Here is a 27,285-nt window from a genome sequence, read left to right as displayed (position 1 = left end):
CTGTTGTGACCCCATGGGCTGCAGCACCCCAGGCTTCCCTGTCCATCACCAACTCCCAGAGCTTGCTCAAGCTCATGTCCATCGAGTCAGTGATGCCATCCAACCATCTCATGCTCTGTTTTCCCCTTCTCCTCCTGCCTTCAATCTTTTCCAGCATCAGGGTCTTTCCAGTGAGTCAGTTCTTCACATCAGGTGCCCAGAGTTTTGCAGTTTCAGCTTTAGCATCAGTCCTTCCAGTGAATATTCAGGACTGATTTCCTTCAGGATTGACTGGTTTGATCTCCTTGCAGTCCAAGGGACTCTCAAGAGTCTTCTCCAACACCACAGTTCAAAAGCATCAATTCTTTGGCACTCAACTTTCTTTATAGTGCAACTCTCACATCCATACATGGCTACTGGAAAAACCATAGCTTTGACTAGATAGACTTTGTCAGCAAAGTAATGTCTCTGCTCTTTAATGTGCTGTCTAGGTTGGTCATAGCTTTTCTTCCCAGAAGTAAGCTTCTTTTAATTTCATGTCTACAGTCACTATCTGCAGTGATATTGGAGGCCCCCCCCAAAAAAAATTAGTCTGATACTGTTTCCTTTGTTTCCCCTCTGTTTGCCATGAAGTGATGGGACTAGATGCCATGATCTTAGTTTTCTGAATGTTGAGTTTTAAGCCAACTTTTTCACTCTCCTCTTTCACTTTCATCAAGAGGCTTTTTAGTTCCTCTTCTCTTTCTGTCATAAGGGTGGTGTCATATGCGTATCTGAGGTTATTGATATTTCTCCTGGCAATCTTGATTCCAGCTTGTGTTTCATCCAGCCTGGCATTTTGCATGATGTACTCTGCATAGAAGTTAAATAAGCAGGCTGATGATCTACCACCTTGACATACTCCTTTGCTGATTTGGAAACAGTCTGTTGTTCCATGTCCAGTTCTAACTGTTGCTTCTTGACCTGCGTACAGATTTCTCAGGAGGCAGGTCAGGTGGTCTGGTATTCCCATCTCTTTAAGAATTTTCCACAGTTTGTTGTGATCCACACAGCCAAAGACTTTGGCATAGTCAATAAAGCAGAAATAGATGTTTTTCTGGAACTCTTTTGCTTTTTCTTTGATCCAGTGTACATTGGCAGTTTGATCTCTGGTTCCTCTGACTTTTCTGAATCCAGCTTGAGCATATGGAAGTTCACAGTTTACGTACCGTTGAAGCCTGGCTTGGAAAATTTTGAGCATTCCTTTGCTAGCATGTGACATGAGTGCAATTGTGCAGTAGTTTGAACATTCTTTGACATTGCCTTTCTTTGGGATTGGGATTAAACTGCCCTTTTCCAGTCCTGTGGCCACTGTTGAGTTTTCCAAGTTTGCTGGCATATTGAGTGCAGTGCTTTCACAGCATCATCTTTCAGGAACTGAAATAGCTCAACTGGAATTCCATCACCTCTGCTAGCTTTGTTCGTAGTGATGCTTTCTAAGGCCCACTTGACTTCATATTCCAGGATGTCTGGCTCTAGGTGAATGATCACACCATCATGGTTATCTGGGTCATGAAGATCTTTTTTGTGTAGTTCTTGCGTGTTTTCTTGCCACCTCTTAATATCTTCTGCTTAAGTCCGTACCATTTCTGTCCTTTATTGAGCCCATCTTTGCATGAAATGCTCCCTTGGTATCTCTGATTTTCTTGAGGAAATCTCTAGTCTTTCCCATTCTGTTGTTTTCCTCTATTTCTTTGCACTGATCACTGAAGAAGGCTTTCTTATGTTTCCTTGCTATTCTTTGGAACTCTGCATTCACATGGGTATATCTTTCCTTTTCTCCTTTATCTGTTGCTTCTCTTCTTTTCTCAGCATATCATTATAAAAGTAAAATTAAGGTCATGCAGTATTTACAATTTTGTAGCTTCCTTATTTAATTAAAAATATGTTGTGATCTCTTCTAATGTCATTAAGTCACTTCCTTAACCTGATTATTAAGAACTGCATAGTATTCCAGCATATGTATTAGTTAACAATTCTTCTACTGTTGATTCACTTTTATGTCAAGGACACTGCAGGGATCAGATTTATAAATACATACCTTCACAGGTTTTTATTATTTTCTAATTTTATTTTATTTCTTATTTTTATTATTACTTTTGAATAAATTCCTACAGGTGAAATTACTGGGTCAGAGGACAAAAGGTATTCATTTATAATTTGTTTTGTCCTTTCTAAAGCCACAGTGGCAGCATAATAGACTATGACTTAAATGATTACATGGTTTCCATTGTATTTTGTTTGAATAGCAGGACTTTTTTTGGTTCGTAAAGTGCATCAATATATATGAGAGTTATGTACTATTCAGAATACTAATTAACCTGAGGAGATAGTAAACAGTAGGCATTACAGGCATTACAGTGAACAACATTCATCAACTTGACTTACCAGAATTCACTGTCTAATTTTGTTACAGTCTTGTCACATTTGAGACATTGAGACTATATATATGCTATTTGTTGCCTTTCACAACCAGCTTGTTATCATATTTTAAAAGCAGAATCAAATATTTTAAAATATATTTTGAAAATAGCTGAACTGCATGAGCTGATGTATCACAGCATTCATGTAAATATGGGACTGCTTTTGATATAGCTTGTTAAATAAATAGAGCCGATGATCATGCAAGTACTTTATGAGTTTAGTTTTATAAAAGTAAATAAATCTTTCAGAAAGTAAGATATTTAGCACATGAATAGAAGTTTTATGATTTTAAAATATTCATTGTTTGAGTGCCTGCAATAAGAATGTCTGTACTTACATATCAATATAATGGTTGCAATTGTATATAAGCAGATGTTTTATTATAGGCTAATGTTATATATCTTTTAAGAAGCTTACAACATTGCCATTGGTACATTTATTTATTTATTTAAATTTCCTTTTTTCCAGCTATTATTTAAGGTAGATTAGAAACACTATGCAAGATGATAAGACAAATTAAAATGAATGAGGAAATGAGAAAACATGCCATTTTCTCATGCATGGTAAAAGGCATGCCATGAAATCCTGTACTTTTACACAAAGGCCACAATGTGGGTATTAATTTTTAGACTTCCATGCTATCAAGCTATATGACTGGCAGTGTCCATGGGATAAACAAACTTGTTTTCTCAAAATCCTAACTTTTCCTGATACCTAAGAGGAAATTCTTTCATGGATCCTGGAAGAAGGCCCTATGTAATCTAGCACTCACTGTTCAATGAAAGCAGGTTTCGTAGGCTATTCTTTATAAGAAGCTGGTGGTATCACCCAGTGGGCAATAACTGTGTGAGAGATCAGCATGATTTCTAGTCCTAAACTTCACCAAGAGGTAGTGCAGTGCAGGGACAGAGCTTTAAAAGGAAGGGTATGTTGTTTCTATTTTCCTAAAGCAATCTCTATACATTTTCTTTATTAAATCAATATTTGGTAATATTGAGTGGCACAAAGATCAAGGTTAAAGTCCCTGGAAAATCTCTGGAATGTGGTTATTCTGTGTCCCCGGGCAAGTACAGAGGGGTGTGCTTTTCCTCTTAGCCAAGCCAGGTGCACTACTTGCGGAGATTAAGGAGAATATCATGGACATTCACTTGAATGGAGGGAAAGCCATAATGAGGCAGGCCCGGGCCGCATCCACAGGCAGGGCCTGGATTCATTTCCAGTCGTGTGTTGCATGGGAATTATTGGAAGAATCAAGTTACCAAAGCCCTATAGGATGAAGCATGACTATATAGTGTTAGTCTGAAATATTTTTTTTAAAAACAGGTGTGATCAAATACTTATCCTTGCCTGATATAAAAACATACACATTCAAACAAAACAAAACAAAAACTCTCAATAAAGTACCCATAGTACATTTGTCCTTGAATCTTGTTTTATTCTAATATACTCTTCAAAGAGAATGTGTTACAAAATGCTCCTTTAGGTATTTGAATGAATTCACTCACCAAATAGGATGTGGCATCAATAAAAACTTTGAAATAGGTAAGAAATATATTACACATATCCAAAACCACAAAGCAGTATAATATTCAGATCCCCATCCTGTGGGTTCTCAGGAAACTTCTTTAAAAAAAGATGCAAAATGATGTCTGGACTTTGGGGTCCAGTCTGTGGTGCCATTTTGTTATTTGTACAAGTCCTCCCAGTTTCACTTTGCACCTGGTGCAAAGTGTTGGTGTTTAAACTGTTGCCTAAAAGCAATAGTGGACCTGGTCATGACTCTTTTCTCATGGAGAAAAATCTAATTTTATTGAGATGCTCCAGTGTAAATTCTGGTTGGCTTCCCATCTATATTGCCCAGACTTCATCTTCACACCTTTGGATAACATGAAATTGTTAGAAATAGATCTGAGTTATCAAGCATGAAAATATGGGAAAATAGTGATGCCACTAGAAACCAAAGAGAAAGTACATTGGCATCAGGCAGGATATGCGGGTTGGAGAAATAGTGGAAGATAAGTGTTTTGGGACATGTGTTTGAGGTGCTAGCAGAAGATCAAGGTTCAAGATTACTAACACTTATTCCAATTACTATACAATTATAGAAATTATTTTTTCTGTGGTTTTCTAATATACTTAACTACATAGACTAAAGTTCAAAGTTAAAAAAATTGCTTTATTCCAGCAGTATAAGAGAAAATAAAATTTCTATAATACATTCTGAACATTACTTTGGCAGAGAGAAGAGAAGAAAATGAGGAAATTTAAAAAAGAGAGAAGTAAATTATGTATTTCAAGGTAATGTTTATAATAATCCTAGGAAGAGAAAATGAATTTGGGGGGAGGATAAAATTACCTTTTAGAATATAATGCCTAAAGAAAAAAATTTATTTTTTAAAAAGCTATTATAGATAAAGACTAAAGATGAGAAAAAAATTACTTTTTTATAATAAAAGCCTTGGGGAAGGAAAACAAGATACCTTAGAGGGCAAGAATTTAAATATGAGTTATCTAGGTAAAAGGGTATTCTTATTTAGGAAATATTCCCATTCATATAATAATTCAGTATATTCTGTATACAAATGAGTGGTTTTTAAAACTATAACCAAAAAATAATAATGTTGATTTTGCAACTGTGGTAAACAGAGTTCATTCTTTCTGTTTTAAATGAGAATCTTGCCTCAAGATCATATTTTAAAATGTGAGTTATTGCATTATAGAGCAATAGAGGAGTATATATTTTAAAAATAGGTAAGAGAATTTAAACAAATAAGATGAAAGATCATCTACTGTAGTATGGACTCTAATGTTTAGAGTGAATTGGTCTTTTCTACACTGTATATTCACCCTGCTGCTGCTCAAGATTCAATATTTCTTCAGGGAATTAGGCATGTCTTTATATCCCCACTGGAAAAGTCACTTAAGATCTTGCGCTTATAAATGTAATGCTCCTTTGGTGGAGTGCTCCCATCTCATTTTGGATCCACTGTAAGATGTTTCATATCTGTGATAAAACAGGGATATTCTCTTCAATCAAGGTCACAGAGCAAGTCATTTTCAGAGCTTTGGGGATCAGTACTTGGAGTTTTTAGATTCCATTCTCAGACACGTGTGCCCTAGTTTGAGAAAATCTGATATACAAAACTGTCAGTTCACAAAATAGATAAATTAAGTGATGATTACTTGGATTTCAAAAGGATTTGCTTCAGTGTTCCTTAAAATAGGCACTTCTGAAGAGGGTAATTTAGCCAAAGTGGGCTGGAATATTGGTAACATAGAGGCATAGTTTCACTGTCTGTCATTAAGCAGGTTAATGAAGTGTATAAATTTGGTCATGTTAGTCATTTCATTTATTTGTTCTCTTACATTAAATCATAATGACTGTTACTCAATGATTCTTTTATGAACATTTCCTATGTGTTGGATATGGAAAGGTCATAGTCCTTGTCCTTACAGAGTTTACAGATTACAAAAGTAAAACAGATGTGTGAACAAATAAATGGAATACATTTTTGATGGTAGAGGCATGCTGGCTTATTAGGAGACCCAGTGTTCTAAACAAGATGAGAGGGTGAACTATGGCAATTGGGGTAAACTGCGAACGTTAAGGAAAGGATGCTTTGTTAAAGAAATGAATCCATGTCATTGACATGAATTGGATATGGGACCCAAAAGGAACAGAGAGGAGTCTGAGGATGACTCCCAAGTTTTGTTCTAGATACCTTGGTTGAGTGGTAGTGCTGTTCATGAAGAGAGGGAATTTAGGAGGAGGAGGATTTGAGATAGGAGATACTGAGATTGCTGCTGCTGCTGCTGCTGCTAAGTCGCTACAGTCGTGTCTGACTCTGTGCGACACCATAGACGGCAGCCCACCAGGCTCCCCCGTCCCTGGGATTCTCCAGGCAATTACACTGGAGTGGGTAGCCATTTCCTTCTCCAATGCATGAAAGTGAAAAGTGAAAGTGAAGTTGTTCAGTCGTGTTCGACCCTCAGCGACCCCATGGACTGCAGTCTTCCAGGCTCCTCCGTCCATGGAATTTTCCAGACAAGAGTACTGGAGTGGGGTGCCATTGCCTTCTCCGACTGAGATTAGCTTTGGGCAAATTGAACATAAGAGTCTTGTGGGATAGCCAAGTGATATTGGTTAGGCAGTTGTATATTCCAGTTTGGAATTTAGTAAAGAGGACTGGGCTAAATTTAGGGATTAAAGAGTCCCCTGAAGAGACATGATTAGTAATGAATGAGATTGCCCAGGCAGAGCCAAAAGATGAGAGAACAAAGAGGGAGCTCTGGGCAGGAGGAATGTGTAAACAAAGGGGGCTGAGGAGCCATAGGGAGAACCTGGACCGGGTGCCACGTGGACTGAGTAAAGGGGAGCTTCAGGAATAAGGGAATGGAGAGAAGTCACAAATGGAGAGATCCTGTGACCAGTTAGAAAATAATTGGTGTCCTTTGCCAAAGCAAAGAGTATAAAGGGAATAGAGATTATTCAGTTCAGTTTAGTTGCTCAGTCGTTTCCGACTCTTTGCAACCCCATGGACTGCAGAATGCCAGGCTTCCCTGTCCATCACCAACTTCTGAAGCTTGCCCAAACTCATGTGCATTGAGTCAGTGATGCCATCCAACCATCTCATCCTCTGTCGTCCCCTTCTCCTCCTGCCCTCAATCTTTCCCAGCATCAGGGACTTTTCAAATGAGTCAGCTCTTCGCATCAGGTGCCCAAAGTATTGGAGTTTCAGCTTCAGCATCAGTCCTTCCAGTGAATATTCAGGACTGATTTCCTTTAGGGTGGACTGGTTGGATCTCCTTGCAGTCCAAGGGACTCTCAAGAGTCTTCTCCAACACCACAGTTCTAAAGCATCAATTCTTTGGCACTCAGCTTTCTTTATAGTCTGGCTCGCACATCCATACATGACTACTGGAAAAATCAAAGCTTTGACTAGATGACTTTTGTTGGCAAAGTAATGTCTCTGCTTTTTAATATGCTGTCTAATTTGGTCATAGCTTTTCTTCCAGAGATTATTAAGACTTCTTAAAAGGGAAGGGAAGAGATGGGAGAGTAATTAAAGTTGTTTATTTGTATGTGTGTGTGATGGGAGAGACTTGAGCTTTTGTGTAGGATGCAGAAGAAAGAAATGTTGAAAATATTAAATACAAGAGAAATAGAATTATAATAAAACAAATTTCCTAACTTAGAGTGACCAAGAGATGGAAGGGTTAATTATTAAAAGGAAAAGACATACTTTTTCTTCCTTTTACAGTAAATAAGAGCGGAGAGTATACAAATATAAGTAACTGTGTAGAGGAAATTTAAGGAGATAATTCTGGATAGTCTCAATTTTCTCTGTGAAGCAGGAAACAAAGTTGTCTGCTGAGAGAAAAGATGTAGCTAAGGATAGGGGCATGAGGATAATGGTGTACATCTGTAATGTCAATTGTAGAAGAAAATGGGCAACAGAGAGGATAGATAGATAAATAGATAAGATGAGATAAGATTATAGCCTAGGATGGAAGTATGAGAAGCATGGCTAGATTGCTCTAGAGGCTTTGGTCCAGTGTAAAGTCTCTTTTAAGTAAGAAGCATTGATACTATAGACATTAGCAGTTTTGGCTCAGCTTTTAAGTAGAATGTTGCCAAGAAGTATACTGGGTCAAAGAAGAAAGCTACCAGTCTCTAGGTCTATGTTATCCACATGGTGGCCACTATGCCCTTGTAGCACTCAAGCACTTAAAGGATGACTGGTTCAAATTGAGATGTGTTGTACATATGAGGCACACCCAGGACTTTGAATGTTTAGTGTGAAATAATAATGTAAAATAGCTCATTAATAATTTTTATATTAATTATTCACTGGAGTTATATTTTAGATATATAGGGTTAAATAAATTGTATTCCGTTCGGTTCAGTCGCTCATTCGTGTCCAACTCTTTTCAACCCCATGGACTGCAGCACACCAGGCCTCCCTGTCTATCACCAATTCCCAGAGTTTACTCAAACTCATGTCCATTGAGTCAGTGATGCCATCCAACCATCTCATCCTCTGTTGTCCCCTTCTCCTCCTGCCTTCAATCTTTCCCAGCATCAGGGTCTTTTCCAGTGAGTCAGTTCTTCACATCAGGTGCCCAAAGTATTGGATTTTCAGCTTCAGCATCAGTCCTTCCAGTGAATATTCAGGACTGATTTTCTTTAGGATTGACTGGTTTGATCTCCTTGCAGTCCAAGGGACTCTCAAGAGTTTTCTCCAACTCTACAGTTCAAAAGCATCAATTTTTCAGCACTCAGCTTTTTTTATTGTTAAAATTAACTTATCTTGTTTTACTTTTTAATGTGGCTGATGTTGTTATATCTATTAGACTGTGCTGCTGTTGGTAACTGTGAAAGGCATTTAGATGATTTTTAAGTGCTAACCTCAGTGTGGAATCTTAGCTGCTCATAGTGACTTTAAAGGGAATTATAGTGGACCTGGGACAGTTAGGAAATTAAAATTTTGATAAGAGTTTTCCCAAAGTGGTTGGATCTTTGAATACACTCTTTCTTTAGTTCTGGATGGGAAGTCTAAGATGGTCCATTAAACCAAATTATCCATATCTACAAAAGGTGAAAACTATTTACATTGTCAATACAGTAGGGGGTTGTGAGATTCATATAAAATACTACCTGCTTTTTGAAATGAAAAGACTATGTGAGTGCCTCATGGTTAGTGGTTAGTTATAACTTTAAGAGTTTATTTTTTAAAATATGAAGATGAGTTTATCTACTTCTGTGTGCCTCCAATTTGGTCAGACAGTATTAGACATTTTATGGGCATTATCTCATTCAACCTAGCATTTCTGAACCTAAGCCTTTAATAAACTCTCTGTCCTACTTTATAAACTGAAGTGTACCCATACTAGATGCTACTTTTGATGGCACTTTTGTCATTTTGCTGCTACATAAGAGATTTCAGTAAGAAGACTGATTATTTCAGGTGACTTTTGAGAGAGTAATTTCAAGAGAGTAGTGGTGAAAGCCAGATGGCAAGAATGTACTTACTAAGTTGTTTAGCCGCTAAGTCATGTCAGACTTTTACAACCCTGCTGGCTGTAGCCTGCCAGACCCCTCTGTCCATGGGATTTCTCAGGCAAGAAGACTGAAGTGGGCTGCCATTTCTTTCTCCAGGGGATCTTCCTGACCCAGGGATCGAACCTGCGTCTCCTGAATTGCCAGGTGATTCTTTACAACTGCCTGGGAAGCCCTACTTACTAAGTAGCAGCAGAGATTGTCATTTTGTGTAGAGATGAGAAAGAGAGATGGAACATCAAAGTATCATTGAAAGTTCAGAGCAGGAAACAAACCAGCCAAGGGATTCTTTAAAAAGGGATTTGATACAGGGAAAAAGTAGACATTTACAAACATTAGAAGGGCTGCATAACCTGGTATCAGGAGCTGCCATTGGAGCCGTTGAGTTTAAGGGCATCCCTGCTTCTAGAAGCAGAAGTGGCTTCTGCTATTGCCTCCACTGCTGCCTCTACCACTGACTCTCATTTCTGGGAATCTGGTCACTCAGACAGTGAGTCTGGCCACCACAAAAGCCTCCAAACATGCATTTCTCCCACCACTGGCTTTGTCTGCCAGTAACATTATCAGCGGAAGATGGGCTCTGCTCAGTTTTGCCTTCTAGATCTCACTAGCATGACATAACCTGCACCATGAAGGTAGTTTTTAGGTTTTTGGCTTGCACCTAGAAGGGGGATAGAATGAAGAGTTGAAAGAGCCACTCTGTAGAATCTACTACAGCTGATTTACATTGCTTTTTGTGATCTATTTGTAAAGAACATAAGAAGAGGGAGAAGAATTTCTGAGCCAGAATATTCAAAGGGAATAGTATGTGTTTTCATGCGTGAAGTAGGGAAGAGCTTGGTGGCTTAGAAAAATTGGAAGAGGCTGATGTGACGAGACCATTTCAGGTGAGGGTAGAGAGATAAGTGGGTATTCAATCATGCAGGACTGTATAGCTTATGTTAAATTTTGTGGATTTTTCTCTTAGGAAAAGCATCAGCGGATGTGAGGCAGGAAAATGGTATAACTTGACTTATGTTTTATAAAGCCCACTCTGACTATTTTGTGGTAAATATATTTATCAAGAGCAGTGGATGAACCAGGAAGAAATCAGTAGCCTAGAAATCAATGAGAATATGGTGGCAGAGTAAAGATAGAAAGCAGACTGATAAGGGCCACATTTCAGCATTTGTTATGGCAGAATGTGGCAGTGAATCAGAGATGCCGGAATGGGTCTTAGCTATTTCATTACTTTATCCCTTCATTATTTATATAGCTCCATTACTTTATTGAGCTGTAAGTCTCTTTAGGAGAGAAGTTTGAGCAGCAGTTATGTTATCAGGGTGTAGTAGACTGTACTTTTTTTTCCACGGGGGAGAGATTGAGAATGCCCCTCAAGTTTCCCAGTAGTGATGTGTCTATACAGGCTTGCTTTGTTTTATTGTTCCACTTAATTAGGCTTCACTAATATCATGGGGGTCTTTTGTTTGTGTGTTTGTTTTTAACAAACTGAAGGTTTGTAGCAACCCTGCCACAAGCAAGTCTATCAACACTGTTTCTCCAACAGTGCTCGTTCACTTCATGTTTGTGTCATATTTTGGCAGATCTCACAATATTTTGTACTTTTTCATTATTGTGTATGTTTGTCATAGTGATCTGTGACCAGTGATCTTCGATGCTACTATTACTGAAGGCTCAGATGGTGGTTAGCATTTTTTAACTAATAATAGCTAAGTTGGTTCACAACTAAGTTGTGTCCAATTCTTTGTGTCCCTATGGACTGTAGCCCTCCAGGCTCCTCTGTCCATGTGGATTCTTCAGACAAGAATACTGGAGTGGGTTGCCATGCCCTCCTCCAGGGTAACTTCCCAATCCAGGGATAAGACCCGTTTCTCACATCTCTTGCACTGGCAGGCGGGTTCTTTACCACTAGTGCTACCTGGGAAAGCCAAGCATTTTTTAGCAATAGATTATTTTTTAATTAAGATATGTTCATTTTTTTTAAGACATAATGCTATTGCACACTTAATAGACTAAAGTATATTGTAAACATAACATATGGACTGGGAAACCAAAAAACTTGTGTGCATCACTTTATTGCAGAACTCACTTTGTTGCAGTGGTCTGGAATCAGATCCATAGTGTCTGCCAGGTAAAGCCTGTGCTTCAAAGGTTAAATCTCCTATAATGTAACTTTGGGGAAAAACAGAAAATAAATAGAAAAATATTTACTGAAAAGGAGTTTGTTTCCTCTATATTAATGTTTATGTTCTCAGACTTTACTTACAAACAAGTCCTTGTGCATTTTGCTGAAATACAAAGCAAGTCACATAAAAGCAAACAAAAAGATTTGCCCAACAATTTTAAAAAAGGAGAACCAGGAGAACCAAATCATTTTACATATAAAAATAATACCTGTGTCAAATGAGACCTTATTTCAGTGAGTGCCTACTATTGACTGCAGTAGCAAAAGCTCAATTGGAGGCAGTGATTACTATGACCTGTGGTCTGTTGGAGACTAGTGGAGAAGATAGGATTGAATTGTCTAAATGGTTCACCTGAAATTACACTTAATTATGACCCTCTTCAGGTTCTATAAATTTACATTACAGCTAATTTCTATTTAATTAAAAGGGAGCTGTGAAGCTAGTCAGAGGTCCCAAACCAGATTTTAATGATTCCTCTATATAAATAATTCATGTGGTCTCTAGAGCTAATGAGAGTATTTGCTGTGAATTCTCCAATGGCTCATTCGATGAGACTAATATATAAGTAGATGTGTTTAGTTTTGCAATTACTTCTCCTAGAAGGATCCTTAGACTTATAGAAAGTAGCTTTTGGATCTCTTCTCTGATTTCCTTTCCTATTTTTGATTCCTTTTGGTGTTTCACTGTTTTAGTTGTGAATTAGCCTGGTATTCCTGGTATCTCCCAGGAATGTGAAACTGTAACTGCATTACTTAATACAAAGTTGCATGGAAATGGGAAAAATGGTTGGTGGTTAAGGTTTGGTAAGATATATTTTCCAGAGAAACATCTATTTCTGCTTTATTGACTATACCAAAGCCTTTGACTGTGTGGATCACAATAAACTGTGGAAAATTCTTCAAGAGATGGGAATACCAGACCACCTGACCTGCTTCTTGAGAAACCTATATGCAGGTCAGGAAGCAACAGTTAGAACTGGACATGGAACAACAGACTGGTTCCAAATAGGAAAAGGAGTATGTCAAGGTTGTATATTGTCACCCTGCTTATTTAACTTCTATGCAGAGTACATGATGAGAAACGCTGGACTGGAAGAAACACAAGCTGGAATCAAGATTGCCGGGAGAAATACCAATAACCTCAGATATGCAGATGACACCACCCTTATGGCAGAAAGTGAAGAGGAACTAAAAAGCCTCTTGATGAAAGTGAAAGAGGAGAGTGAAAAAGTTGGCTTAAAGCTCAACATTCAGAAAACGAAAATCATGGCATCTGGTCCCATCACTTCATGGGAAATAGATGGGGAAACAGTGGAAACAGTTTCAGACTTTAATTTGGGGGGGCTCCAAAACCACTGCAGATGGTGACTGCAGCCATGAAATTAAAAGATGCTTACTCCTTGGAAGAAAAGTTATGACCAACCTAGATAGCATATTCAAAAGCAGAGACATTGCTTTGCCAACTAAGGTCTGTCTAGTCAAGGCTATGGTTTTTCCAGTAGTCATGTATGAATGTGAGAGTTGGACTGTGAAGAAGGCTGAGCGCCAAAGAATTGATGCTTTTGAACTGTGGTGCTGGAGAAGACTCTTGAGAGTCCCTTGGACTGCAAGGAGATCCAACCAGTCCATTCTGAAGGAGATCAGCCCTGGGATTTCTTTGGAAGTAATGATGCTAAAGCTGAAGCTCCAGTACTTTGGCCACCTCATGAGAAGAGTTGACTCATTTGAAAAGACTCTGATGCTGGGAGGGATTGGGGGCAGGAGGAGAAGGGGACGACCGAGGATGAGATGGCTGGATGGCATCACTGACTCAATGGACGTGAATCTGAGTGAACTCCGGGAGTTGGTGATGGACAGGGAGGCCTGGCGTGCTGTGATTCATGGGGTCGCAAAGAGTCGGACACGACTGAGCAGTTCTGAGCAGAACTGAACTGAACTGAAGATATATTTGGAGTATCAGAGGAGTTAAGAAGAGGGCTTAGCATGTACTTTTTAATATTATAGGACTCTGCCGAAGAGCACCAGTAATGGCCAGAAACTTAAGTTTTTGCTGTTTTAATTATAGTTGTTGTTTCATTGGCCTTTGATATTAAATTCTGTTACCCTTGTTGCCTATAAATGATGGCAGTGGCTGTAACATTTCTTTTGTTTCACAAATCTTTTAGGATTGCTAAGATTGGAGCCATGCTAGTTCCTCTGTTAAGATTTATCCTCTTATCTATATCACTACTAACATGGTTATCCTGTAGATTAAGGATAACCTATAGATTAAGGTTATTCAGTAGATTAAGCCAAGAGTTTTTTCCTTTTACTTAGAATTTTCCCCTAATTAGGCTAATGACCAGCTGTGATTATGCACCATGTGTCACTCATTTTATGACTGTATTCTAGCTGCTGCTGCTGCTGATTCGCTTCAATCGTGTCCGACTCTGTGGAATCCCATACACAGCAGCCCACCAGGCTCCTCTGTCCACAGGATTTTCTAGGCTAGAATACGGAGTGGGTTGCCATTTCCTTCTCCAGACTGTATTCTAGAGTTAGTCACAAAGTTGTCATTCTTAAAACTTCCATAATCAGTGAATTTTACAAATCTCTTCCAGATTTAATTCATTTCTTAAGTGGAAGGTGATTTTCATTCTTGTATATCTCTTCTGTATCAGGGAGAACTGAAACAGTAGCTTTCTAGGGAAGCAGTTTGTTTTCTTTGTCCACACATATTTTGTCAGTCTGATAGACCTGTTATTCAGTAGACAGTAATATTCTTTATAATACACACAGTAATAGAATAATTATGTAAACTTTCTCTTCTTTGTTTTCAGTATTTTATTACCATTGTACTTAGTACATTTTTTCCCCATGTCTTTGTTTTAAAGGTCATTCTTTAAACCATATTTCTTCCTCCCACTCACAGGATTCCCTGAATAGAATTTTTAGTACTTAAAATGAGCTGTTCAAGCATTTGACTTGATGGAGCTGAGACGGCAAGGTTGTGGTGGGGGATGAATATGCCGAAATTCAGTACAGTTTGAAAGACTTCTAAGTGTAAATAAACAGTGCTCTTTAAAGAGTCTTACTTTCTCAGCATAATCCCTCACTTATAATATTGTGATAACTTAAAATTTATTTACCTGTTAAATTTAAATTGCATGTTGATACTTCCGTTGCTTTTATTTACCTGGTACTCCTCTCTGCTTCATTATGGGAGAGGAACTGCATGGTAGGAGGGTTTTCACCATACAATACAAGGAGCATGAGGAAGATGGATCTATTGGGAATGATTAGGGAAAGTCTCCCAGGAAACGAGGGGGGAAATGATCAATGGAGGAGTTTTCTAGGCTTTCACTTTAAACATTTCAGTATTTTTTACTCTTATAGAGCATTGATGTTTTACAATGGTCAAATCTAACATAAATGTATTACCTTAAAAAAAAAAAATAATTGATCCCAAACGAAAGTCTAAATTTTAACAGATATGAAGACAATACTTGTTCTATATTTTATCATTATTGTTTACCTAAAACAAATATACACATAAAAATACCTTGTTTTCTGAGGTATGTTTATAGATTATTATCTGTAAATGTCTATTTATAGATAATATCTAAATGTCTTATTACTTGATTATTTGAACATTCTAAACTTATAATTAAAATTCTTAAGAAATTCCACATATTAATTAAAAGATACTTGAATATTTGGTTGGGTCATCTTTGACGTATGTTAATATATACCCTTCTTTATCTCTTTAAGAACTCTTATCTTAACCTCCTTTTAATTTTAAGGTTTTATTAATAAAACTAATAGCCATTATCAATTAATTGTTTACCATATGACAGAAAGAAAAGAAAGTGCTAGTCACTCAGTTGTGTCCGACTCTTTGTGACCCCATGGACTATAGACTTCTCTCTCCAAGGAATTCTCCAGGCAAGAATACTGGAGGGGGTTGCCATTCCCTTCCCCTGGGGATCGTCCCAACTGAGGGATCAAACAGAGTCTCCCACACTGCAGACAGAGTCTTTAACTGCTCTAAAATACTTTTACTTACTCTAATTATCACAACAACATTGTAGTTAAGTCCTGTTTTTAATCGATATTTTACAAAGGAGAACATTACAATAGGCAGAAAGGTTAAGCAACATGGCATGGCCACACCACTCGTAAGTGACCGAAGCAAAATTCAAATCCAGAGAGCCTTTCTCCACAGTCCTTATCCTTCATTCTGCTGCTTACTGGCTTATTGAATAGCAGTGTTGGCATTTTATGTCAGTCGGAAATATATAGCAAACACTTACTGTGTGTTCATCCCTAGTGGCTCAGTTGTTAAAGAATCTGCCTGCAATGCAGGAGACCCTGGTTTAATCCCTGGGTCGGGAAGATCGTCTGGAGAAGGAAATGACAACCCACTCCACTAGGCTTGCCTGGAAAATTCTATGGACAGAGGAGCCAGGCAAGTTACAGTCCATGTGATCGCAGTCTTATGTTGTGTCAAAGGGTTGGGAGTCTAATGGAAACTTACTGAAATAGGCACACAGAAAAACTATGATTGCAAGTCAGGGATCTACAGTAGGAACATAGATTCCTGTATGAGCAGTGGGAATGGAAAGATTACTCTGGGAGGAATTCAGGTTAGTTTTATAGAGGAAATTATGTTGTTGGGATTTTAGGTTTCAGGGAAGGTGTCTGTGAGGCCTAACGGATAGATTTAGGCAGAATGTAGAGGAATATAAATGACACACTAACAAGCTGAGACATTAGGTCATAGCAAGTGAATAGCATAATAATGTCTGTGTTTTACACATAAAATGATAGTAGCTAGTGTGAATTAAAAGTAACTTATTATGTTTGGAGAAATGGAAATGTCAGTAAGATGAGTTTTCATCAGTGTGGCAGATAACAAATATGTGCCCATCTTTCCCTCCCTTTCCAATCCTCAGAAACTATGGGAGATGTATTTTATCTTGTTTTATTTAAAAGAGGAAATCTCCAGCCAAGCTGGAAAACAAGAAAGAGTGCTTACCATTAGCAGGCCATCAACTTCAAAAGGCAAAAGCGGGTAGGATTGGACTGTTAAGGAGAAGCCTACTCTAAAGCATGCAGGAGAGGTCTGCTCAGAAGGGGCAGGGTATCTGACTGTATATCAGATGATGTGGACACGATGCCCAGGAGAGGCCTGGAGCCATTAGCAGGACGATGGGTGAGGAGGCTGCATAAAGAACAGCAGAGTCCACCAGCCATTTCCCCTTTGCTTGCTTATGCTGAGCAGAGGACATCTGATGCTTTTAGCCACAGCCCAATGCCAAGAGTGTGGGGCTTTAGCTAGAGGTAATGTGGTGGGTAGGTAGCTAGTGACACCTGGGAAAAATGAGAAGCCCCACCTCCTTAAGAAAAACAATGAGCAAACCTTATATGTTGGTATTTTCCTGCCCTCTGGGACAGGTAAACAGAGAATTCCAAAGATAAAGAGTCAGGAGTTCCAACCATTTGCAGTTAATTCATACCATAAAGAAGACACCAAATACAACATACGTAATCAACACCTAGTCAGTCAGTCAGTTCAGTCGCTCAGCCGTGTCTGACTCTTTGCGACCCTATGAATCGCAGCATGCCAGGCCTACCTGTCCATCACCAACTCCCAGAGTTCACTCAACTCATGTCCATAGAGTCAGTGATGCCATCCACCCATCTCAACCTCTGTCGTCCCCTTCTCTTCCTGCCCCCAATCCCTCCCAGCATCAGAGTCTTTTCCAATGAGTCAAATCTTCGCATGAGGTGGCCAAAATATTGGAGTTTCAGCTTTAGCATCAGTCCTTACAATGAACACCCAGGACTGATCTCCTTTAGGAGGGACTGGTTGGATCTCCTTGCTGTCCAAGGGACTCTCAAGAGTCTTCTCCAACACCACAGTTCAAAAGCGTCAATTCTTCGGCGCTCAGCTTTCTTCACAGTCCAACTCTCATATCCATACATGACCACTGGAAAAACCATAGCCTTGACTAGATGGACCTTAGTCAGCAAAGTAATATCTCTGCTTTACAATATACTGTCTAGGTTGGTCATAACTTTCCTTCCAAGGATTAAGCGTCTTTTAATTTCATGGCTGCAGTCACCATCTGCAGTGGTCCTGGAGCCCAAAAAAATTAAGTCTGACACTGTTTCTGTTGTTTCCCCATCTACTTCCCATGAAGTGATGGGACCAGATGCCATGATCTTCGTTTTCTGAATGTTGAGCTTTAAGCCAACTTTTTCACTCTCCTCTTTCACTTTCATCAAGAGGCTTTTTAGCTCCTCTTCACTTTCTGCCATAATGGTGGTGTCATCTGCATATCTGAGGTTATTGATATTTCTCCTGGCAATCTTGATTCCAGCTTGTGTTTCTTCCGGCAGCATGTCTCATGATGTACTCTGCATAGAAGTTAGATAAGCAAGGTGACAATATACAGCCTTGACATACTCCTTCTCCTATTTGGAACCAGTCTGTTGTTCCATGGCCAGTTCTAACTGTTCCTTCCTGACCTGCATACAGGTTTCTCAAGAGGCAGGTCAGGTGGTCTGGTATTCCCATCTCTCAGAATTTTCCACAGTTTATTGTGATCCATACAGTCAAAGGCTTTGGCATAGTCAATAAAGCAGAAATAGATGTGTTTCTGGAACCCTCTTGCTTTTTCCATGATCCAGCAGATGTTGGCAATTTGATCTCTGGTTCCTCTGCCTTTTCTAAAACCAGCTTGAACATCAGAAAGTTAACGGTTCATGTATTGCTGAAGCCTGGCTTGGAGAATTTTGAGCATTGCTTTACTAGCATGTGAGATGAGTGCAATTGTGTGGTAGTTTGAGCATTCTTTGGCATTGCCTTTGTTTGGAATTGGAATGAAAACTGACCTTTTCCAGTCCTGTGGCCACTGCTGAGTTTTCCAAATTTGCTGGCATATTGAGTACAGCACTTTCACAGCATCATCTTTCAGGACTTGAGATAGCTCAACTGGAATTCCATCACCTCCACTAGCTTTGTTCGTAGAGATGCTTTCTAAGGCCCACTTGACTTCACATTCCAGGATGTCTGGCTCTAGGTGAGTGACTCCCCCATCATGATTATCTTGATCATGAAGATCTTTTTTGTACAGTTCTTCTGTGTATTCTTGCCACCTCTTCTTAATATCTTCTGCTTCTGTTAGGTCCAGACCATTTCTGTCCTTTATCGAGCCCATCTTTGCATGAAATATTCCCTTGGTAGCTCTAATTTTCTTGAAGAGATCTCTAGTCTTTCCCATTCTGTTGTTTTCCTCTATTTCTTTACATTGATCGCTGAGGAAGGCTTTCTTATCTCTCCTTGCTATTCTTTGGAACTCTGCATTCAGATGCTTATATCTTTCCTTTTCTCCTTTGCTTTTTGCCCCTCTTCTTTTCACAGCTGTTTGTAAGGCCTCCTCAGACAGCCATTTTGCTTTTTTGCATTTCTTTTCCATGGGGATGGTCTTGATCCCTGTCTCCTGTACAATGTCATGAACCTCATTCCATAGTTCATCAGGCACTCTATCTATCAGATCTAGTCCCTTAAATCTATTTCTCACTTCCACTGTATAATCACAAGGGATTTGATTTAGGTCATACCTGAATGGTCTAGTGGTTTTCCCCACTTTCTTCAATCTAAGTCTGAATTTGGTAATAAGGAGTTCATGATCTGAGCCACAGTCAGCTCCTGGTCTTGTTTTTGTTGACTGTCTAGAGCTTCTCCATCTTTGGCTGCAAAGAATATAATCAATCTGATTTTGGTGTTGACCATCTGGTGATGTCCATGTGTAGAGTCTTCACTTGTGTTGTTGAAGGAGAGTGTTTATTATGACCAGTGTGTTTTCTTAGCAAAACTCTATTAGTCTTTGCCCTGCTTCATTCCGTACTTCATGGCCAAATTTGCCTGTTACTCCAGGTGTTTCTTGACTTCCTACTTTTGCATTCCTGTCCCCTATAATGAAAAGGACATCTTTTTTGGGTGTTAGTTCTGAAAGGTCTTGTAGATCTTCATAGAACCGTTCAACTTCAGCTTCTTCAGTGTTGCTGGTTGGGGCATAGGCTTTGATTACCATGATATTGAATGGTTTGCCTTGGAAGCAAACAGAGATCATTGTGTTGTTTTTGAGATTTCATCCAGGTACTGCATTTTAGACTCTTTTGTTGACCATGATGGCTACTCCATTTCTTCTAAGGGATTCCTGCCCACAGTAGTAGATATAATGGTCATCTGAGTTAAATTCACCCATTCTAGTCCATTTTAGTTTGCTTATTCCTAGAATGTCAACACCTAAGGCAAGCAAATTACTGGAGCTAACAAGAGTCTTTAATATAGTCAGCATCCCCAGAAAAAAAATATTGAATCCATAAAAATAATCACAGATACAGAAAACTTAAAATGTAATTTTTGAAATGTGAAAAATACTTAGAAAATGAATAGAATTCTGCAGTGGACCAAGTTTAAAAGCAGATTATTGAGCTGACACGTCAAATGGAGGAATTCTCCCAGAATATAACACAAATAGACAATTAGATGGAAAATATAAAAAGAGAGAGGCAAGATAGAATCAGCAGTGTCAATATCTGTTACATGGAAATGACTGGTTTAAAAAAGGAAAAAATAAAATGGAGGAGAGAAAACAATAAAAGAAATAATAAACTGAAAATATGTATCTTGAAGTTAGATTGGACTATTGAGTATGGAGGAGAATGACTAGTAAATGGCCAATGCCTAGATAAAGAGAGAATTCAAAAACTTCCCAAAAAGAGAAAAAAAATTACCTAAAAAGAATGGTAATCAGATTGCAATAGTCCACATGTGTTTTGTCATACATGCTGTATATACCACATGCATTATATATACATGTGCATGTGTGCCTCTCTGTGTGTGTGTATGTTTGTATGTATGTAATTAGTAGATGCCATGGAGGGCTGCTCAGATCCCCATCTGCCCTTCAGGACTGAAATGCACAATCCCCAGCTGCTGGGAGTGTTAGCAGCTGATGGTAATACAGTAAGTCCCTCTCCAGAGGCTGCTGTCTGCTGAAGAAAAGCCATCTGTCCAAAGACATGCCCCTTTCCTTGGAGTGGCCTCTGTCCAGTGACTTGTCAATTTGGATAAATAAAAGTCTGACCTGTTTGTTTCAGTTGAGGACAACTCTGAAGCTCCAGAGCTCCTTGTAGGATTACCTGGGGCAACTGCTGTTACTGCATTGAACTTCAACTTCTCCCTCTGCCTAGTCTTGTTTTCCTCACTTCCCCACAAGTATAGATCCTAAGGCTACTCCCCAATAAACTTTCTGCAAGCAAATGTGCACCTCAGAGTTTATATCTGGGAGAATGCAACCTATGATAATATTCTTTTCCACTACCCATGTGTGTGTACATGCGTGCTCAGTCGTGTCTCTCTGTGACCCTGTGGACTGTAGCCTACCAGGCTCCTCTGTCCATAGGATTCTCCAGGCAAGGATAGTGAAGTGGGTTGCCATTTCCTACTCCAGGGGATCCTCCCAACCCACAGATTGAAACTTTGTCTCCTGCATTGGCAGGTGGATTCTTTACCACTGCACCACCTGGGAAGCCCCCACTATCCATGAGACCTTCACTAAAATGGACTATGCATTAGGACACACAAATCCTTTCAAAAGAAGACCAAAGAAACTGCACTCTCTGGCCACAGTACAACATCCCTCCAACACACCAGTCTCTTCAGAGTTCAAGTGCTGTGCACATAGCGGACACCTACATGAAAGTGATATTTCAGAGTGAGTCACTTCAAAGTTTTTCCCCTAATCTGAAACAATAAGGGAAAGAAAAGAAGTACTCACCTTTCATTCACCTTTCATAGTTTTCCAAAGTACACTGTATTTCACAGAATGGCAGCTTACCACCACATAAGTAGAGTCAGTTCAGTTCAGTTCAGTCACTCAGTCGTGTCCGACTCTTTGCGACCCCATGAATCACAGCACGCCAGGCCTCCCTGTCCATCACTGTCTCCTGGAGATCACTCAGACTCACGTCCATTGAGTCCGTGATGCCATCTAGCCATCTCATCCTTGGTTGTCCCCTTCTCCTCCTGCCCTCAATCCCTCCCAACAGCAGAGTCTTTTCCAATGAGTCAACTCTTCGCATGAGGTGGCTAAAGTACTGGAGCTTCACCTTTAGCATCATTCCTTCCAAAGAAATCCCAGGGCTGATCTCCTTCAGAATGGACTGGTTGGATCTCCCTACAGTCCAAGGCACTCTCAAGAGTCTTCTCCAACACCACAGTTCAAAAGCATCAATTCTTGAGCGCTCAGCTTTCTTCACAGTCCAACTCTCACATCCATACATGACCACAGGAAAAACCATAGCCTTGACTAGATGGACCTTAGTCGGCAAAGTAACGTCTCTGCTTTTGAATATACTATCTAAGTTGGTCATAAACTTTTCTTCCAAGGAGTGTCTTTTAATTTCATGGCTGCAGTCACCATCTGCAGTGCCCAAAAAAATTAAGTCTGACACTGTTTCCACTGTTTCCCCATCTATTTCCCATGAAGTGATGGGACCGGATGCCATGATCTTCATTTTCTGAATGTTGAGCTTTAAGCCAACTTTTTCACTCTCCTCTTTCACTTTCATCAAGAGGCTTTTTAGCTCCTCTTCACTTTCTGCCATAAGGGTGGTGTCATCTGCACATCTGAGGTTATTGATATTTCTCCCCGCAATCTTGATTCCAGCTTGTGTTTCTTCCAGTCCAGCATTTCTCATCATGTACTCTGCATAGAAGTTAAATAAGCAGGGTGACAATATACAGCCTTGACATACTCCTTCTCCTATTTGGAACCAGTCTGTTGTTCCATGTCCAGTTCTAACTGTTGCTTTCTGACCTGCATACAGATTTCTCAAGAGGCAGGTCAGGTGGTCTGGTATTCCCATCTCTTTCAGAATTTTCCACAGTTGATTGTGATCCACACAGTCAAAGGCTTGGCATAGTCAATAAAGCAGAAATAGATGTTTTTCTGGAACTCTCTTGCTTTTTCCATGATCCAGCGGATAATTTGATCTCTGGTTCCTCTGCCTTTTCTAAAACCAGCTTGAACATCAGGGAGTTCATGGTTCACGTATTACTGAAGCCTGGCTTGGAGAATTTTGAGCATTGCTTTACTAGCGTGTGAGATGAGTGCAATTGTGCAATTGTTTGAGCATGCTTTGGCATTGCCTTTCTTTGGGATTGGAATGAAAACTGACCTTTTCCAGTCCTGTGGCCACTGCTGAGTTTTCCAAATGTGCTGGCATATTGAGTGCAGCACTTTCACAGCATCATCTTTCAGGATTTGAAACAGCTCAACTGGAATTCCATCACCTCCACTAGCTTTGTTCATAGAGATGCTTTCTAAGGCCCACTTGACTTCACATTCCAAGATGTCTGGCTCTAGATTAGTGATCACATCATCTTGATTATCTGGGTCATGAAGATCTTTTTTGTACAGTTCTTCCGTATATTCTTGCCATCTCTTCTTAATATCTTCTGCTTCTATTAGGTCCATACCATTTCTGTCCTTTATCAAGCCCATCTTTACATGAAATGTTCCCTTGCTATCTCTAATTTTCTTGAAGAGATCTCTAGTCTTTCCCATTCTGTTCTTTTCCTCTATTTCTTTGCATTGATTGCTGAAGAAGGCTTTCTTATCTCTTCTTGCTGTTCTTTGGAACTCTGCATTCAGATGCTTACATCTTTCCTTTTCTCCTTTGCTTTTCACTTTTCTTCTCTTCACAGCTATTTGTAAGGCCTCCCCAGACAGCCATGTTGCTTTTTTGCATTTCTTCTCCATGGGGATGATCTTGAAACCTGTCTCCTGTACAATGTCACTAACCTCATTCCATAGTTCATCAGGCACTCTATCTGTCAAATCTAGGCCCTTAAATCTATTTCTCACTTCCACTGTATAATCATAAGGGATTTGATTTAGGTCATACCTGAATGATCTAGCGGTTTTCCCTATTTTCTTCAATTTGAGCCTGAATTTGGTAATAAGGAGTTCATGATCTGAGCCGCAGTCAGCTCCTGGTCTTCTTTTTGTTGACTGTATAGAGCTTCTGCCTCTTTGGCTGCAAAGAATATAATCAATCTGATTTTGGTGTTGACCATCTGGTGATGTCCATGTGTAGAGTCTTCTCTTGTGATGTTGGAAGAGGGTGTTTGCTATGACCAGTGCATTTTCTTGGCAAAACTCTATTAGTCTTTGCCCAGCTTCATTCCACATTCCAAGGCCAAAGTTGCCTGTTACTCCAGGTGTTTCTTGACTTCCTACTTTTGCATTCCATAAGTAGAGTAGGTGTTGAATATCGGGTACTTCATTCCCAGACAATTATGAGGAACAGAATGAAAATAATGAATATGAAATAAAATATAATGTCATCCTTATTTCGTAGTTGATCAAAATGGTTTTCTTAAACTTGATACATTTGTAACTGACTTTTGATAGAAACCTTGAAACTATGACTTAAGTAATTAAATGCATGCCTTTAAAATGTGCAGAAGTGATGAAATCACAGCTGTGAACGCTGCTCAGCATCCCAGCACCATACCCTACAACTGTCATAATTCTTGGTGATTTGCATATTCATACAGTTAATCCATTCCTTAGGGCTTCCCTGATGACACAGATAGTAAAGAATCCACCTGCAATGTGGGAGACCTGAGTTTGATCCTTGGGTTGGGAAGATCCCCTGGAGAAGGGCATGACAGCCCACTGCAGTATTCTTGCCTTGAGAATCCCCATGGACAGAGGAGCCTGGCGGGCTACAGTCCATGGGGTTGCAAAGAGTCAGACACGACTGAGCGACTAAGCACAGCACAGCACAGCCCATTCCATACCTTGGCCTCTCCAGCTGCTGTCCTCCTTTCTTTCAACCTTCTTTCTTTCCACCTGAGCTCAGCATGGTTATGCCTTAAAATGGGTCATTATAAATCTTTATAATGCCATCTCTGCCCACCCCCAGTAATTCCAATTTCAAATATCCAGTCTCTTAACTTTCCAGCTCATTTCTTCTAACACACAGATTTGCATAAATCATCCCATCCCACTAGGAGCTCTAATGTACTGATCTACCTTTTCATTGTGTCTCACTCTTTTCCTTATCCTCCCCCACTTACTTTCTTCCTCAATTAAAAATAAATTTTGTCCATCATTATCATCGTTATCTTACATACACCCTGAGCCTCCCTTACCCCTCTCTCATGTTGTTTTGATGAAACCCCAGCCCTCATTAAATTCATCTTTCTGCCTCACCTTTGCCTGTGTCCATGACTGGAGAATGCACTGCTGTTGGGAATAATCTCTCTTTTGTGACCACTGACTTCAAGAGGCCCTTAGTGGAGTCACATCCATTTTTCTAATTCATTCACTTTTCTCCCCTCTTAAAATGTTATCCATGCCTCCTTTTCTCTCCTCAGATCCCCAAAACTTCCTCCCCATCCTTCCTCTCAGTTGGTAACAATCTTGCTGACTTTTTTCACTTGAAAATAGTCAAAATGAGTAAAAAAAAAAAAGTATCTAGAAGGAACTTTAGAAATGTTCTATATTCAGTTTAAAATGAGAGTTGCTGAGTATATACATTTGACAGAATTCATGGGGCAGTACACTGAAAGCCAATGCATGTTATCATATGTAAAGTTATACCTCAGTAAAACTTAAAAGTAGAGCAAGAACTTCCATAAGTTCCGGCTACCACATAAACCCACAGCTATACCTGGGCCCGTGTACTGTCTTGATGTTTAGGATGAATGCTTCATGCTCTTAGATAAGGCCAACTTCTCTACTTAGTCACTTGCTTCCATCTCTCCAGCGACTCTCTCTTCTCCCTTCTGCTTCATCAGTTTTCCACTTTGTTGGATCGTTCCTATCAGCATAGAACCATGTAGTATTTCTCCAACTTTAAAAGTTACATCCTGTCTCTCTCTCTCTCAAAAAAACAAACAAACGAACAAACAAACCCTCTCTTTATCCCACCTCTCTCTCCAGTACTGCTTCATTTCTCTCCCCTTTGTAGTAAAATTCCTTAACTCTGGTATGCAATAATGATTGAGGGCAAATTGTTTCAGCTATTTAAGAAAGTAGTTTGACAGTACTTAGGGAAACTGAGTATGTATATGCCCTAAGAGTACAGAAAAACTGCGTATGTGCACCATGTACAAAAATGCTTGTAGCAGAATTGTTTGTGTGTGCACGCATGTATGTGTGTGTGTTGAGAGAGAGAGAGAGAGAGAGAGAGAGAGAGGTGGGAGAGAGAGAGATTAACTGAATGTCAATCATCAGGAAAATAGATAAAGTATGTTCTGTCCTGCACTGGGGGCTTCCCTGGTGGCTCAGAGGTAAAGAAACAACCTGCAAATCCAGGAGAAGTGGGTTTAGTTGCTGGATTGGGAAGATTCACTGGAGAAGGGAATGGCAACCCACTCCAGTATTCTTGCCTGGAAAATCCCATGGACAGAGGAGCCTGGAGAGCTACAGCCCATGGGGTCGTAAAACAGTCGGATACAACTTAGCAGCTAAACAGTCATACATTGGAATATATATGGTAACAAAAATGAGTTACAGCTATACATATTTACATGGACAAATGTGAAAAACAATGCCTTGAAAAATAACAGGGTAATAATTGTAACCTCTGGATGGAGACGGGAGTAGATGGAATGAGGAAGGGTCACACAAGGAGCATTGGAAATTATTTTAATATTATTTTAATTCTGCTCAGTGGTGTGTACACAGGTATTTTTTTCATTATTATTCCTAAATATTCATGTGCAGTCAATGCCTTTTTTGCATGTACGATATATTTCAAAATTAAAATAGGGTTTTAGAAAATCTTTAACTTGGAAAAACAAAGACTATTAAGTATATCACTGATATTCCCACATCTTCAGTTTTTTTAACCTCATTTCTTTTACCCACAATTTTATTTGTAACTTTTTTCCCCTAAGTGTGAGGTAGCACTAAACTGATACAACTATTACATTTAAAAAAAACCCTTTTGAAATCAATGCTGTCAGACTAGTTCATTTTAAATTAAGTCGTTAGGATCTCTATTGTCTTATAAAATACAAGTCTCTTACTTGTATTTTATGAACTGGGTTCATATTTTATGTGACTCCCATAATCTGTTGATAAGAAGAGATGTAATTATTGTTGCCTTTAACATAGATTACAGTGGACGTTACATTGGGCCAGGTGAAAGTTTTGTGAGTCAACTGAGAATGTTCAATGCTCAGTTTTCATGCATTCGTGCTGTTTCTAGGAAAAATCATTACTAGTAACATATACATGTATCTCATTAATGAATAATTCAGGTGTTTCATATAGCTGGTGGCTTTTTTAATTAACACTACATGACTGACTTTATATATGAGTATGTTTTTAATAGGAAATTGCCCGACATTTACGCCCTGGAACCCTCCGAGCAATCTTTGGTAAAACTAAGATCCAGAATGCTGTCCACTGTACAGATCTGCCAGAGGATGGTCTATTAGAGGTAAGATGAAGAAGGGTAAATATCCTATTTATATTTCAAGCTCATAAATAATCTGTGGTTCTAGTGTATAAGGAACCTT

At 39.3% G+C, this 27,285-nt stretch overlaps 1 protein-coding gene across 6 annotated transcripts in view; it reads left to right on the top strand.

The window, feature by feature from the left end:
* Positions 1 to 27,285, top strand: part of NME7 (NME/NM23 family member 7) — a 240,091-nt gene that overhangs the window by 157,510 nt on the left and 55,296 nt on the right. For all 6 annotated transcript variants that reach the window (XM_069545584.1, XM_069545585.1, XM_069545583.1 and 3 more), the window contains one exon: positions 27,099 to 27,206. In XM_069545584.1, coding sequence (XP_069401685.1) covers positions 27,099 to 27,206 — 108 coding nt within the window. The remainder of the gene's footprint in view (positions 1 to 27,098; positions 27,207 to 27,285) is intronic.

Source organism: Ovis canadensis, chromosome 12, assembly GCF_042477335.2.
Source record: "Ovis canadensis isolate MfBH-ARS-UI-01 breed Bighorn chromosome 12, ARS-UI_OviCan_v2, whole genome shotgun sequence".
NCBI classification, from domain to species: domain Eukaryota; kingdom Metazoa; phylum Chordata; class Mammalia; order Artiodactyla; family Bovidae; genus Ovis; species Ovis canadensis.
Note: the sequence above shows the minus strand (reverse complement) of the source record. Positions and strands in the feature narration are given on the sequence as shown.